The sequence below is a fragment of the Rana temporaria genome, chromosome 1, assembly GCF_905171775.1.
Source record: "Rana temporaria chromosome 1, aRanTem1.1, whole genome shotgun sequence".
In the NCBI taxonomy this organism is placed as follows: domain Eukaryota; kingdom Metazoa; phylum Chordata; class Amphibia; order Anura; family Ranidae; genus Rana; species Rana temporaria.
The window spans coordinates 558,006,240-558,023,321 of NC_053489.1; the positions used below are offsets into that span (position 1 = coordinate 558,006,240).

Sequence of the window (17,082 nt, forward strand, 5' to 3'; positions counted from 1 at the left end):
TTTTTGTAGAGGAAACCGGTCGTGTGTACATTTTCATCGAGGAAACTGTCGAGAAACTCAACGAGCCAAAAAGAAAGCATGTTCTCTATTTCCTTGACGGGAATGGAGAAAATTGGCTTGTCGAGTTTCTCGACGGCTTCACAAGGAACTCGACGAGCAAAACAATGATGACTTAGACGCATGTGCGGTAGCTTCCACGGCATAGGTAGGGTGAAGCAAGATGGCGGCAACAGCATCGAATATGACATACGCATGCGATGACGTCACCGCGTTCTTGCCTTTCAAGAGAAGCGCGGTTCTTTTAAAAAGGTCAGTGTGTACACTTGGGCGGCAATAGATTCTTGCCAAGAATCTCATCAGGAAAAACAACGTTTTTTTTCCTGACGAGATTCTTGCCCGTGTGTACAGGGCCTAACACACAGCTAAAAAGATATTTGATATCAACAGTAACTGGAAGTTAGAAACTCTTTATTGCTCAAGGAACTCCTGGCAACCTCTGGAGGAACCCCAAGGTTCCACAGAACCTTAGTTGACAAACCCTATTCTAAACTGTGAGGGGAAAGAATGTTAAAATGTGCAATCCAAGTAAGTTAAAAAGAAACCATTGACCACAGCAACCAGAATCTGTTTCTGACATGTGTTCTCTAACCACTGACTGCATGAAAGGGAAATACTGATTGGTTGCTGAGTGACTTTCGCACACTTTTCTACATGATCCCTATTGCAGCTCTTTCCTGCGGATATCTTTGCAGCAGAATATACTGTGCGTACTTGCCTTTCAAAACATCCCAGCGGTGCGAAATAAATGGAGTATGAACTCGCAGTCGGTCAGAGCACTTTCCATGCAGCTCAGCCAGGCCAGAGTGAGCGCGTTCCGTTAGTTATACTAGATAATAGAGGCTACTGACATGCAGAGAAAGGATGAGAAATGTTTTCTCCAGTTATACAGAGCCAGATTCATAACCATCCGTCATTCGCTTGGGCAAGTTGCTGATAAACTCCACACAAAAATAACAAACAGTATGTCCCTGCATCTCGGCTGCTGAAAATGAGATCCTTCCTCTGATTGATGTCAGCAGAGAGGCTTGTAAAAAATGCATTTCCAGCTGATTAGTTCAGAATGTGTCAATCTCATGCAGTTTTTATGACCCGCACACTACATGCCAGATGTACATTTGCTTTTTATAAACTAACAAAGATGAATTACTAAATGCAAGAGTTTTTCCCCCCGGAACTATACCCCATGTTGCCCTGGAGAATAAGCGAACTTTATTTTGTCATAAATCACAAAGTGCTACTTTATATAGAAGCCCAATGGAGAGCACTCATATCACTGCCTATGTTGTGTATGGGTGCCTGTGGATCGGATATATTGTGACATCATGACAGCAGGGTAGGGACACGCAGGTGCCGTTACGCCTGACAGATATTCTGTAGGTACTATTTGATGTCACCCCGAAGACATCTTGTTATATTTCATCTCGGATCCATAGTGTTGTGTATTTTTTTTTTTTTTTAAGTCATAAAATCATTACATGGAAAACAAGTTTCACATTGTTACATATCAAACAGGGAGTTTTGAAATAAAAGCATTAGTATGTTAAATTAGCAGGCTTATGACAGCTCAGCATCACTCTTGCTGACACCGGCCTGCTGATGCTCACACTGATAACGGTTATTAAACTCTGCGCCATAGCAACATCTAAATCATATTCTACCCAGCCTAGTGCGGAGGATGTGTTACAGCTGCACTATATCAGCTTTTGAGCAAGGACCCGTGCTAGTGTTTATTCTAATTAAATTTAGCTTGGTGAGAATGCTGACACTCCGACAAGCTGTTATGTGTGGTTACATCGGTGTCATGTAGGCACAGGTCTTTTAGAAGAAGTATCCTCTCTCTCTAGGTGATATATTAAAGCTAGCATAGTTCCATGCTTTTCTTATGCATTCATTTCTTATTCACTTTGTCTCCTTCCCAGTCATAGGTTTTAGAGATTTGACACTCTGCCAGTTTGTCCTTTTGCATTTAACCTGACTAACAGAGCATTAATTTTTAAGGGCTATGTCTGCAGTATGGCAGAGGGTTTCTGGAACTGGTGCTGATACTTTTGTCCTTTACCCTAGCTTTTTGTTGCTTGTGGTTTGAAGAGACCCTGTCTTCAGCTTATAGAATTGAAAGAAAAGCACAGAAAAAGTAAGCATTGCTTGCTTTCTGTAATTTTTCTTCCCTAATGCCCCGTACACACGATTAGGCTTTTGCCCAGCCAAAGTCGCATCGGAATTCCATCGGAGTAAAAGAGAACATGTTCTCTATCTAAACTCTGATGGGATTCATCGGAATTACTCCGATGGGGCATACACACGGTCGGAATTTCCGACGGAAAAAGTCAGTCTGACTTTTTCCATCGAAAATTAAGATTGTGTGTACAGGGCTTTAAACTCTTTTTATTCTCTTGCAATGTGCCTTTGAGCTGGTGAAATCAACCACTCCAAGAAAAGTTGATTACCTGGAACATCAACAGTTCACTATTTGTTCTTCTACATCATGTCTGACTACAGTATTTGATACCCTGCTGATTTTGTACGTTTGCCCCCTGACAAAGAATTGATCAGTCTATACTTTTAATGGTAGCTTTATTTTAACAGTGAGAGACAGAATAACAACAAAAATATCCAGAAAAATGCATTAAAAAAATAGATTTTAATTTTAATGAGTGTAAGTATTTGACCCCTTTGCAAAACATGACTTAGTACTTAGAGGTCAGACATTTATTGTAGTTGACTACCAGGTTTGCATATGTAAAAGTGGGGGGTGTAATGGCGCTTACTGATGCACAGCACCATATGATAATCAGTAAGCGCCATTACACCCCCCACTTTTACATATGTTGATTGGTGCGAGAGCACTTATATAGTAGTGGCTGCTGCTTTTAGTATTATTCTTTATTATTTTTACATTATTTATTGATTAGTTTTAATATTGCCCTTGGTTAGGTGTGGTCTTGCGCATTGGTTCCCCCTCTTTTACATACCAGGTTTGCACACATCTCAGGAGGGATTTTGTCCCACTCCTCTTTGCAGATCCTCTCTTAGTCATTAGAGGGTCACTAAAGGAATTATTTTTTTAGCTAAATAGCTTCCTTTACCTTACTGCAGTCCTGGTTTCATGTCCTCATTGTTGCTGTAATCCTTCTCTGTTCTGAACAGTCTGTTTCCTGATGAAAAAAGTCATGGGAGCTTTCTCTCTGTGGTCACTAATCAAGGAGGTGTGATTACTGGGTGTCTAAAACCCCTCAACACCAATCAGTTTTGTTTTCTAAACCATCACTGCCCTGTATTGGCTCTTTGTCTCTGTTCATCACAGAAGCAGGAAACAGCATGCAAAAACGAAACTGAAACTGTAGGTACATTATATGATTGATCTTTATCTATGTTTAATCATTTTTAAAAGGAATCAGTTAACTATTATGTCTCTATACCCTGTAAACAGTCATTTCAGCAAAAAATAAATAAATTCCTTTACAACTCCTTTAAGGTTTTGAGGCTGATTTTTAGTAATTCAAACCTTCTGCTCCCTCCACATATTTTCTATTGGATTAAGGTCTGGAGATTGGCTAGGCCACTCCAGAACCTTAACATGCTTCTTTTTGAGCCACTCATTTGTTGCCTTGGCTGTGTGTTTTGGGTCATTGTCACCCTGGAATACTCATCCACAACCCATTTTCAATGCCCTGGTGTCATTGAAGGAGGTTCTCACCCAAGATGTAATGGTACATGGCCCCGTTCCTCGTCCCTTTGATGCAGTGAAGTTGTCCTTTCCCCTTAGCAGAAAAACACACCCAAAGCATAATGTTTCCACCTCCATGTTTGACTTGGGGATAGTGTTCTTGGGGTCATGATCATCCTCTAAAAACGGCGAGATGAGTTGATCCCAAAGAACTCGATTTTGGTCTCATCTGACCACAACATTTTCACCCAGTTCTCCTTTGTATCATTCAGATGTTCATTAGCAAATTTCAGACTGGTCTGTACATGTGCTTTCTTAAGAAGGGGGACATTGTGGGTGCTGAAGGATTTCAGTCCTTCACGGCGTAGTGTGTTACCAATTATTTTCTTGGTAACTATGGTCCCAGCTACCTTGAGATACATTCTCCCATGTAGTTCTGGGCTGATTCCTCACCATTCTCATGATCATTGAAACTCCACGAGGAGAGCGCGGGACCAAGGGAGATTGACAGTTATTTTGTGTTTCTTCCATTTGCAAATAATCACACAAACTGTTGTCACCCTCTCACCAAGCTGCTTGGCAATGGTCTTGTAGCCCATTCCAGCCTTGTGTAGGTCTACAATCTTGTCCCTGACATCCTTGGACAGCTCTTGGCCATGGTGGAAAGTTTGGAATCTGATTGATTGCTTCTGTGGACAAGTGTCTTTTATACAGGTAACAAGCTGCGATTAGGAGCACTCCCTTTAAGAGAGTGCTCCTAATCTCAGCTCATTATATGTATAGAAGACACCTGAGAGCCAGAAATTGTGCACATTGATGGGGGTCAAATATTTATTTCACTCATTAAAATGCAAATCTATTTAAAAAAAAATGTAAATGCATTTTTCTTGATATTTGTGTTGTTATTCTGTCACTCGCTGTTAAAATAAGCCTACCATTACAATTATACACTGATCATTTCTTTGTCAGTGGGCAAATGTACAAAATTAGCAGTGGATCAAATACTTTTTCCCTAACTGTATGTAGCTGCTGGAGGAGGACAAAAGGAAATACTATAGAATCTCACTTAAAGTGGAGCAATGCAGCGGTTTCATCCCTTGCTAGCCGCTGTCCTCTTCTCCCTGGGTACTGGGTTTTGGCCTCTTGATTTGCCAGGGGGGGATGTCATCTCACGCATGCACAGAGGGTTCAGTCATTCCAGCGCAGCTGAATTGTGCTGGGTATGCATGCTGAACCACGTGTACATTGTACATGTACAGTGTGCATTGAATAGGAAACTGAGCAGGCAGGTAAGTGTGTATTATTGCAGAAGAGATACAGCATGTCTACGGTATTTGTTTTTGTTAATCACTGACTTCTTCGAGCAGGGACAGCTTCTCCGTCGGGACAAGACAATGGCCTGGCAGGGGGAATTCCCGCATCAACACTGTCTGTGTTGATGGGGGAATGCATAGAATTTATTTTCTGCAACCTGTGGTTACAGGAAATACATTTTCCTTCATGTATGACCAGCCTAACTCACGAGCCAATTAACCTTCCAGCATGTTTTTTGAATGTGGAAGAAAACCGGAGGATGTAGAGGAAACCCACACAGGCACAAGGAGAACATGCAGACTCCGGAAAGGTGTTATACAATAAAGCACTGCCTTCTCACAGTTTTCTAAAAGTTAGGTTTTGTTCAACTTTTAGATGGCAGCTCCGAGTCTGCCGGGCCTTCTGAGATCATATGCACCCAACAGCAGTCCTAGGCCTTTTTGGATATCTACACAAAAGAGACTTTGTACAAGTAAATAGCATAATAAAAATATAATTGCACATATAATACTATGGATTTATTTTTGTTGAACTGTCAAGAGGGTCTCCTGAACTCATCTGCTGCCTGATTGGTTACCATTGCACTGTGGATTCTCTTGAGATAATTGGGCTGCGTCTTCACTTTTAAAGAGATAAATCATCTCAGCCTCTCCCCATGAAACATCAGTTGCATTCTTCTATGTCATAGATGCTAATAGATTGTGAAATCCCTTAGGTGTGCTCAGGGTTGCAAGAACCTTTACATATATATGTGTGAGTGTATCTGTGGTTGTATCTTGTTTATGTGATTTAACAATATTATTTGATGTAGTAGAATGTTAGATAAATTATACCATTCTTGGAAAGGAGGCAATGAAAGTGTTAATACAATAAAGAAGTAATCCTGATGAGTATAAATTCAGTCAAGTCCTTTCTTCTGGCAGATGGCTTAATCGACTGCATGGACCCAGACTGCTGCTTACAGAGCTCCTGCCAGAATCAGCCGTACTGCCGTGGTCTACCTGATCCACAGGACATTATCAGCCAGAGCCAGCAGTCACCGTCCCAGCAGGCTGCCAAGTCTTTTTACGATAGGATCAGCTTCCTCACAGGACCTGACAGCACCCATGTCATCCCCGGAGACAACCCTTTCAATAAAAGGTAAATCTGTCACCAGCACTAAAGCTGTGTGCAACAAACAAGTACTTTTCTACCTGCCTGCAAGATTCTTTATTAACATTTCATGCCTAAAGAAACTCGGTATTATAAAGCCTCCCTGAGCCAGTAATAGTGAGCATCTTCTAATTACCACATGAACTGGATTGTGACTTCTAAATATTAAATATTCTCCACATATCTGGGGAGTCATTATCTCAAATATTTTTAAATCGAATAGCAAACATGTCAAGTTATGCCAAGACTCATAAGAAATACGTGAGACAGACAGGTATAGAATTGCTATAGGCTACTTGAATTTCTGACAGTGACATTTTACTGACATGACCCTGCCTTGTTATGTGCAAATTTGCCCTATTCAGTATAGAGTTCTTATTAAGAGTAATAACCCTTGGCAACCAATTTAAATCCATTGCAGCAGAATGAAATGTGATTGGTTGCTATGGGTTATTTTTACTTAAGAATTAGCTCTCAAGAATAAGAACTCTGTTTGAAATAAGGCTGTATATTTGTTGCTATGTAAACAGAAGTAGAAGTGGGAAAGAGTAAGCCTCTGTTAAGCTCAAAAAGCCCAAAGTTTGCTAGATGACAAAAACATCTATCTCTTGGTACAGAAAAGCAGTGCATCACACATGGTAATATTATTTGTGCTTTTCTCTGAAATTTCAGATAAATAAGTTTGGTTAGTGAATCTTTTCTCTGTTTCTTTTTGGAGACTTGCTATAGCATGATTCATATGTACCATGTGGAGTGGTTCAATAGATTATTGATATTCTGCATTATAATTGAATGCATTTAAAGGCCAACGCTGGGTAAAACATAAGCACCCGTCCCACCCCTCACCCCCCTCTAACTGATCACTGACATTTAAAAAATAATGGCCTTTTTATTTACTAAAAGATGGTGCTCCAGGCCTGAGTCTTTTCTCCTCTTCTGTTTACAACCGTCATGGTCCTTCTTTGGGTTTACACAACACTGCCTGCGTGACTACCTGTTGGCTGCCCAGTGACAGAGACAGCTCAGGCCTACAGGTCGGGTTTACACCTACCTGCCAAGAGGTTTCTGACAGGACCCTTTAGGATCGTGTGGATAAATGATTAAACTATCATCCAACTCCAACCCAGCCATCAGAACTGACTGGTCCACATAACATTTGGCCACTTCGCACTGAGTGAGATTCCACTTCCAGAGGTTGTATGCCAAGGGTTAAGCCCTGTACACACGATCGGTCCATCCGATGAAAACGGTCTGATGGACCGTTTTCATCGGTTAACCGATGAAGCTGACTGATGGTCAGTCGTGCCTACACACCGATCCGATCCGTGTCAGAACGCGGTGACGTAAAACACAACGACGTGCTGAAAAAAACGAAGTACAATGCTTCCAAGCATGCGTCGACTTGATTCTGAGCATGCGTGGATTTTTAAATGGACGTGCCTACAAACGATCTTTTTTTTTATATCGGTTAGGTATCCATCGGTTATATTTAAAACAAGATTGCTTTTTTTAACCTATGGATAAATAACCGATGGGGCCCACACATGATCGGTTTGGACTGATGAAAACGGTCCATCAGACCGTTCTCATCGGGATAACCGATCGTGTGTATGCGGCCTTAGAGTCCATCTCACACTAATACACATATATTAAAGTAGCATCAAAAGAAGAGTGTATTCATTACAGAATTCCCAGTATACTCCCCCCAACAGAATAAGACAATACTGCCCAAGCAGTAAGGTTTGGTTCTGTTTTTGCTCCCTTTTTACTTTTAAAAAGCTGAATTTGTATATGACATTTGTAATTTTTAACTCTGTGCATATTTCTATGCACTGGCCACCTAGGAATATAAATTAGAAAAAAATAATAATGAGTGGCCTTTGTCTACAAAGCTAAGAATGTATACCTCCTAGAGCAGGGGTGTCAAACTGGCGGCCCTCCAGCTGTTGCAAAACTACAAGTCCCATGAGACATTGCAAGGCTAACAGTTACAAGCATGACTCTCACAGGCAGAGGCATGATGGGACTTGTAGTTTCGGAACAGCTGGAGGGCCGCCAGTTTGACACCCCTGTCCTAGAGAGATTTTTGTAATATACAGGTGCATCTTAAAAAATTTGAATATCATCAAAAAGCAAATTGTATTTGAGTAATTCAGTTCAAAATGAGAATCTCATATATTATATAGATTCATTACACACAGAGTGATATATTTCAAGCATTTCTTTATTTTAATTTTGATGATTATGGCATACAGTTATTGAAAACTCAAGATCCAGTATCTTTTAAAATTTGATTATTGTGAAAAAGTTCAATATTGTAGACTTATGGTGTCACTCTAGTCAGCTAATTAACTTAAACACCTATAAAGGTTTCCTGAGCTTTTTAAATGACCTTTCAGTCTGGTTCAGTAAGTTACACAATCATGGGGAAGACTGCTGACTTGACAGTTGTCCAGAAGACAGTCATTGACACCATCCACAATGAGCGTAAGTCACAAGAGGTCATTGCTAAAGAAGCTGGCTGTTCACAGAGTGCTGTATCCAAGCATATTAATGGTAAGTTGAGTGGAAGAAAAGTGTGATAAAAAAAGGTGCACAAGCAAAAAGGATAACCGTAGTTTGGGGGAGATTCACAAGGAGAGGACTATGGCTGGTGTCAGTGCTTCAAGAGCCACCACACACAGACGTATCCAGGAAATGGGCTACAACTGTCGCATTCCTTGTATCAAGCCACTCCTGAACCAGAGACGGCATCAGAAGCGTCAGACCTGGGCTAAGGAGAAAAAGGATTGGACTGTTGCTCAGTGCTCCAAAATCCTCTTTTTGGATGAAAGTAAAATTTTCATTATATTTGGAAATCAAGGTCCCATACTATGGAGGAAGAGCAGAGAGGCACAGAAAAGTTTCATGCGGTCCAGTGCGAAGTTTCCATAGTCAGTGATGATTTGGGGAGCCATGTCATCTGCTGGTGTTGGTCCACTGTGTTTTACCAAGTCCAAAGTCAGTGCAGCCCTCTACCAGGAAATTCTAGAGCACTTCATGCTTCCCTCTGCTGACCAGCTTTATGGAGATGCCGATTTAATTTTCTAGCAGGACTTGGTACCTGCCCACACTGCCAAAAGTACTGATATATTGTTTAATGATCATGGTATCACAGTGCTTGATTGGCCAGCAAACTCGCCTGATCTAAACCCTATAGGGAATCTGTGGGGTATTGTCAATAGGAAGATGAGACACCAGACCCAACATTGCAGATGAGCCAAAGGCTGCTATCAAAGCGACATGGGCTTCCATAACACCTCAGCAGTACCACAGGCTGATCGCCTCCATGCCACGCTACATTGATGCAGTAATTCATACAAAAGGAGCCACGGCCAGGTAGTGAGTGCATACAATGCTGTACATGGACATACTTTTAGTAAGCCAACATTTCTGTATTAAAAATCCCTTTTTATTGGTCTTATATAATATTCTAATTTTCTGAGATACTGAATTTGGGGTTTTCACTGGATGTAAGCCATAATCATCAAATTTAAAAGAAAGGAGTGCTTGAAACATATCACTCTGTGTGTAATGAATCTATATAATATGAGTTTCACTTTTTAATTGAATTACTGAAATAAGTTTACTTTTTAATGATATTCGAATTTTCTGAGATGCACCTGTATTACTAGTACTTGTATTCTTGGTCATAAATTCACTGTTCATCTGTGAGAAACTGTGTGGCTACTGACTGCATGCAAAATAATATCATTGTGTGGAAGCTATAATATCTGCCATACATAGTTTGTTTACCTAACAGATCAGTCAGCTGACAACATGCAGGTGGTGGCAAGCTACCCCAAATTGTAGTCTTCAGGATGTAGACAGTGGCAAAAGTGACCATGCAAGAATTTCAGAAGTGTGTAGTAATCAATTGGCTGCTCCACAACTCCTAAGCCGCGTACACACGGTCAGAATTTCCGATGGAAAAAGTCAGGTGGGAGCTTTTCATCAGATATTCCGACCGTGTGTATGCCCCATCCGACTTTCTCTGTCGGAATTTCCAACAAACTTAGATAGAGAGCAGGTTCTCTATTTTTCTGTCGGAAATTCCGACAGATTTTTGGCCGGTCAAAAGTGCGACTGTGTGTACACGGCACTAGAGTTCCCCAGATTGTATGCAAGATTTGTATCTGCAGATGTGTGTCCAGGCAGCTAGATTTAGCTGAGCCTCCCCTTAGCTTACGCCCCTAATGGAAGCCCACTCCTCATTCCTCCAAGGATTTTGCTCCAGTTAGCAAGTTGCCAATGACGTGATTCCTTGACATGGGCTTTAAAAGTATTTCTAAAGCCTAAATATTGTTTACCTTTAATGCACTCCTAGCAATAAGGTAAAAATAGATAAAAGATGTATCGCCCCCTAAAACCCCCCCACCCCATATACTTACCTAAGTCCTCACTCGCTCCAGCGCTGTGCTCGTCTCTCCCCGCTCTTAGAGGCATTGTTGAAGCAGCTGTCAGTCAAATATTGTGAGGAAGGGAATAGGGCACGGGGCCTGTGTCTATGGACAAGGATCGAGACTGTGGGTTTGTTACCATAGGAAGTGTCTTCCTGTGGTGACACACTGAGATGGGGAGGAGCCAGGAGCGCTGGCAGGAGACCTCGGCAGAGGAGGATCGGGGCAACGTTATGGAATTCATTTGCACATAATAGATAAATATAATGGGCCAGATTCAGGTAGCTCGGCGCATCTTTGTGCCGGCGTAGCGCATCTCATATGCGCTACGCCGACGTAAATCTGAAAGGCAAGAGCAGTATTCATAAAGCACTCGCTCCCTACGTTGCGCCAGCGTAACGTAAATTCGCCTAATTCAAAGTAGGGAGGTAGTGGGCGTGATACATTTAAATTAACCGTGACCCCCATGTAAATGAAGGGCCGAACGAACGGCGCATGCTCAGAATCACGTCGCATATACTCCCTAAGATACGACGGCTCAATGCCTACGACGTGAATGTAACCTACGCCCAGCCCCATTCACGTATGACTTACCTAAACGACGTAAAATCCGACAGCTGTTCCGTCGTCCATACCTTTGCATGGGATGCGCCTCCTATAGGTGGAATTACTTTACGCCGGACGTACGCCTTACGTAAACGGTGTATACTACTGCGACGGGCGCAAGTACGTTCGTGAATCGGCGTATCTTGGTCATTTGCATATTCGACGCGTAAATCAATGGAAGCGTCCCTTGCGGCCAGCGTAAATATGCGCCCAAGATACGACGGCGTAGGAGACTTACGTCGGTCGGATGGAGCCAAAATTCAAGCGTATCTTATTTCAAGAATCAGGAGCATAGATACGACGGCGCATCAGTGCACTTACGCGGCGTATCAGAAGAATCCGGCTAAATGAGTTTGTTTTAAAAAAATAGACTTTACAATCATTTTAAATTATTTTGGTCAAATCTGTGTTCTCCCAGACAGGCTCCCTTGCTTTGAATTTTTAATCTGCATTAGCAGTCAGCAGGTGCAGAGCTAGTGATCCCAGTCTGCTCTGCAAATACTATTATAGAAGCACCCTGTGCCATATGCAGGGGACAGACAGCAAACCATTAAATCTCATAGTAGCATGAGATTAAAATTGACAGTGTATCTAGATTTCCCCAGGTTTCTGTTTTTCACTTGGATTTCCCTTTTCCTCTCCAGTTACCAATATTGTCATGTTTTTCCGTGCTTTGATTTTTATCTTCATGGCCTCCCCCAGGCATTGACGAGACCCTTCATTAGACAGTCCAGATGTACGGATTGCACTTTTCCCTGGGCTCCAATACTCTTTTGCCAGATCATATATGGGAAAAATTCTTGTATTGCTTATCCATTGAATTTTGTTTGCTGGAACTATATGTTTACTATATGAAATTATACTTTAAGAAATGAATAAAAAGTTATTTGACAAAAAAAAAAAGAATTAGCGTAGTAGAAAAAGTGTAGCCTTAACCTGGTCAGGTCTAATACTGATTGGAGTTGGGCAGAATTAACGTTCTTAGTAAGAACACATTGATACACAAGACTGTAAGTATTTTCAGGTAGAAAGGGTTGTTCTGTATTATTCAGAGCTTCCTTTATGAGTTTGGTTTAGGATATGAGTAACATTCCTGGATACCCATCAGAGGTATTCTAACCAAAGCCATCGAGCTTAAGTGTCATCTTTATTTTTGATACTCTGTAGTAAGAAGCATTGAAGTTCTACCTTTGCTTAATTGTATCACTTTAAAGTGATATTAAAGGCAGAAAAATAGCAAACATGTCATACTTGCCTGCTTTGTGCAGTGGTTTTGCACAAAGTAGCCCCAATCCTTCTCTTCTTGAGTCCCCTGTCAGCACTCCAAGCCCATCGCTTCTCCCTACCCGAGCAGGTTTTCTCCGGAGCCGCTGCTGTGTGCCCATCCAAACATGGAGCATGGCTCAGCCCTGCCCCCCTCTTCTCATTAGCTCACTGGCTGTGATTGACAGCAGCGGGAGACAATGAGGAGGAAGAGACCCAGTTGAGCCACTGCCCATCACTGGATCGAGATGGGACAGAGGTAATTATTGGTGTGGGGGGCTGAGGGGCCTGCTGCAGATAGAAGGTTGTTTACCTTAATCCATAGAATTAATGAAACCTTGAGCCTTTACAACCACTTTAAACATTCTGTATTAATTTAATAAGTTAAAAAGTTCTGAGTGTATCCCCCCAAAATAATTCCTTATTAGAAGCTACAAAATTCAATTATCTGAATACCAGACAAATAAAAATCAATATAAGCAAATAGGTGTGCTTCCTGTGATTAAATTAAATGAAAAAAAAACATATACCAAAATAATTACTACACAAAATGCTCACAGTTCAAAACATAGTGGGGGGCATTTATTAAAACTGGAGCACACAGAATCTGGTGCAGCTGTGTATGGTAGCCAATTAGCTTCTAACTTCAGTTTGTTCAGTTAAGCGTTGGCAATAAACCTGGAAGCTGATTGGTTTCTATGTACAGTTGCACCAAATTTTGCACTCTCCAGTTTTAGTAACCCCCCAGTGTACAAGAAGTTGTTCAAATGTGAATCATAAATGTCAATGCAATTCATCAACTGTGAAGGTGAAGCCAGCAGGTGAATATTCAAATCAGAGGATCTCCACCACTATCCACAAAGCCTCTTTCCAGATCCACATGATCGCAAGTAAACAGAGATCATGTAACGCTTGTGTAACAGCCCACAGGAAATTAAGCTTGGTTCAGCATATCCAACTCAGATTAATAGATCAACTTAAGCATGAGGTTACATAGTGTAACACTGCAATAATATCTCCTTTATTGCATACAGACAGGCACTTAGTATGTGAATACAGAGATCAGCATACAGCGTTGTGCTTTCAACAGTCAGCAGGCGTGATGACGTCACTGGTTAAGCCCACACTCTATTATTAGTAGCTGATTTCAAGGCCCAAGAAGTCAACATATACCACTGCTTCATGCAACATATCAATAAATAAAACCTTTTGAACATGTAACTTGTGTGCTCTCAATCATAGCCAAACATTAGTTTATAATGGAAAACAGCGATAACCCAACAATTGGGCCAAAATCCCTCATTTATGCAGCTGTGGATGTCTAGAGAGTGCCAAGACTATTTTATTTCTCATATACTCACAAAAACATTCCAACGTAATCAGCCTGCAATATTTCTATAATTACAGTCCGTTTTGATTTTTTAGGTGTTATTTTATTTCAAGCACCCTTGAAGTAATTGTGTACGCTACTTATTCAGTCCCTGGCTGCATTCCTCAGTCTATCTGCTCTTCACACATATTTTTCAAAGTCTGTTTGAACATTTCTTTCCCGATTTTGATTTCCATTGTTACCTTCAACACATTTAGTTCCAGATGTCCTTGCAGCGCAATGTATTCCATTCTCAGCCTCTCCACCTAGCAAGGTGCTAATGACATCAGCCTGATGTATTCCAAATGAGAAAAGCAACAGTCTTTTACAAAAAAAATCAACAAAGAACGGTGTAAACTCTATTCCAGAATTCTTAATGAAATGTCATAAAATAACATAAGAATGTGCTTACTTAATTTTTTTTTTTTTTTAATAATTGCAAAGAAAACATTTGTTATGAATCTGTGATTTCTTAATCAGCCCAAATGGTATTTTATTAAAGCAGTAATGAAGTGAAATACTAGCAGTAAGCAAGAGCAGGTGCCTTGTGTCCTGCTGAGTAAAGGAAGATGATTTACACTAGAACTCCTGGGTCTAAGGTAATTTACCAGTATTAATGCAGTTAGGCACAGCAGTTGATTAAAAGTTGTTGCACAAATGTTCCTTATTGCCCCCTCTAAATCTTCTCCTTTCCTGTTCCCATCAGGTGTACCAATTGCTGCAAAATTAATTGGAAAGAATACTTTTCTCCGTGCAAGTGCCAGATATTTGACACGTCGAAAGCTTGGAGGCTTATACATTTGTGAGAGCTTTTATAGCTCCTGTAAATGAATAGACTAATCATTTAGTACCTTGCCTTTCATTAGGCAATATTAGACTTTTTAGTAGGAAATGATATTGTAGGCTTTATGTCTACAGTGCTTGTATAAGTACAGTTGGTTCTCAATGACCATACTTCTCACCAAACGACAGGTCAGCTATTAGGTTTTGCATTAGAACCATTTAAGTAAGTGACCACAGGGCATATTATTATAAGTTAAAGCATCCTAGGGATTCAATAAAAGTTTGCTATTCTTAGCCACCATTTTCTATTTCAAGGACATTTCCAATTCATTAAAGATCTGTAATTGCTTTTAGAAATGGTTAATGGATATGGAAGCACTCAGTGTAAGAATTAGTGGATATGCCAGGTGTGAGCGGGCATACATGTCAGATGCAAATACAGACGTCAGTTGGGCGATAAAATGCACACAGTGTATTTTGATGGTTTATGGCAAAATTCCCTAATCGTGGTTTCCAGAAATGACAGATAAATTGCATTGGCGCTTGACTAATAGCATTCACAAAACTATCAATAACTGCGTGGATACATTCCTGACATGCCCCAGCAAACACAAATATTATTTTGCAGACAAATAAAACTTATTATAGGTTGCCTTCATTTTAGATGCTTACTATGTATCATAAATGAATGCCATTTCAATAAAAATATTTTTTTTTACCTTTTTTATCCTTTATTTATTCTCGATAATTATGATCTCCTGCAGCTTTTTTTGTAGCCACATTTTGTCTACATACATGTGCTCCGGTGATGACTATATGGCATTAATAAAAGCTGGTTTCCTGAATGTGGTGGACCATGCTTAGCTCCCAACTGTTCCAGATTTCAAGGAACTGTCCCTGATTTGGAACAAAGACCCTCTGTCCCTCTTTCCCCCTCATTTGTCCCTCATTTTAGTCTGATTTATGTAGTTTTATATAAAATGCACATTTTACCTTTCAAAAAGTGTTTCCCAGTGCAAAACCATTCATCCAATCTTTAAATTGCTGCATTTGTAAATTTCAAAAGCCAGTATAAAGGAATAGTAGTGGTAAAAAAAAAAAGCACTCGTGGGTTTAACTAATAATTTTTGTTGTGCAATTCTTGTGTCCTATGCCTACATATGTTTGCTTATAGGTGTCCCTTGTTCTCATCTCAAAAAGTTGGAAGGTATGGACCATGTACAATGTGTGTTGAAACGACCACTTGTAGTCTTCATTGGAATCCCATGTGATGGGGTGACAAAAACTGGACCACAATTGGGAGACAAAGTGTTGTCACTCTATAACAAGTAGTACCTGAACAAGAATGATCATGGCAGGATCACCAGTTAATATGTTACTGAAAGATTGAGACTCAAAACAATAAAAAGTACTTTTAAAATTGACATTTGGATGTTAAAGCCTATATGTAATTTGACTGACTGGGTTTCATATAGGTTTCATATAATTATACAGTAAATGTGTGTGTGTGTATATACATTATATATAGATATATATATATATATATATATATATATATATATATATATATATATATATATATATATATATCTATATATAAATATATAGATATATCTTTATATATATATATATATATATATATATATATATATCTATATATATATATATATATATATATATATATACATATACATATATATCTATATATACATATATATCTATATATATGTGTATATATATATATATATATATAGATATATATAGTTCTATGTCAGGCCCATTGCAACTTTAAGGCAGTTACTACGGTTCTCAAGAGGTGGAAGCAGGGGACTGATCTGTGTGTGAGACATTCCGTATGTACACAGTCAAAAACAGTTGGTGCAGGCACTAGAATTTACATGATTATGCCATCTATGGACCATTTTGGTGTAGTAAGTGGACGACCCTTTGATAATCTTAATTAGTATGCATACACTTACCATGGAGAAGTTTGCAGTTAGGCCCACTTTAAGATAGCAATGCTGTTTTCAAAATGTGTATTAAATCCAAGGGCATAAAATAGAATTATAACTGTAAAATGTAGAAATGTACATTTAGGTTTACCTCTTCCCTGAAGGAGACACTGAAGAAATGCTTTAACATGTACTGCTTAAAAGAACTGTAATATAGATGAAGCCTTTCAATCATTAATGTATGTAGCTTCAGATGCATTGATGCCCACAGAGCTCATGAAATCCATCTCCAGCCAAATTTTCTTTTGGATAGACTTAGGAAGCATATTACTTATTTTTTTAGTGGTGTCTCCGATCGCATTGTTGAGATTTCTGTCCCAGTGACAAGCAGATGAGAAATCGGTGCAGCGGCTGTTACTGAGATAGTAAAACTTGCAGTAATTAAAATCTGAAAGAAGTTCTGACCTATGTCCCTGC

At 39.9% G+C, this 17,082-nt stretch overlaps 1 protein-coding gene across 3 annotated transcripts in view; it reads left to right on the forward strand.

Annotated features, from left to right (window-relative positions):
* TENM3 (teneurin transmembrane protein 3) overlaps positions 1-17,082 on the forward strand; it is a 1,530,681-nt gene that overhangs the window by 1,380,225 nt on the left and 133,374 nt on the right. For all 3 annotated transcript variants that reach the window (XM_040333815.1, XM_040333823.1, XM_040333831.1), the window contains one exon: positions 5,965-6,181. In XM_040333815.1, the coding sequence (XP_040189749.1) occupies positions 5,965-6,181 (217 nt within the window). The remainder of the gene's footprint in view (positions 1-5,964; positions 6,182-17,082) is intronic.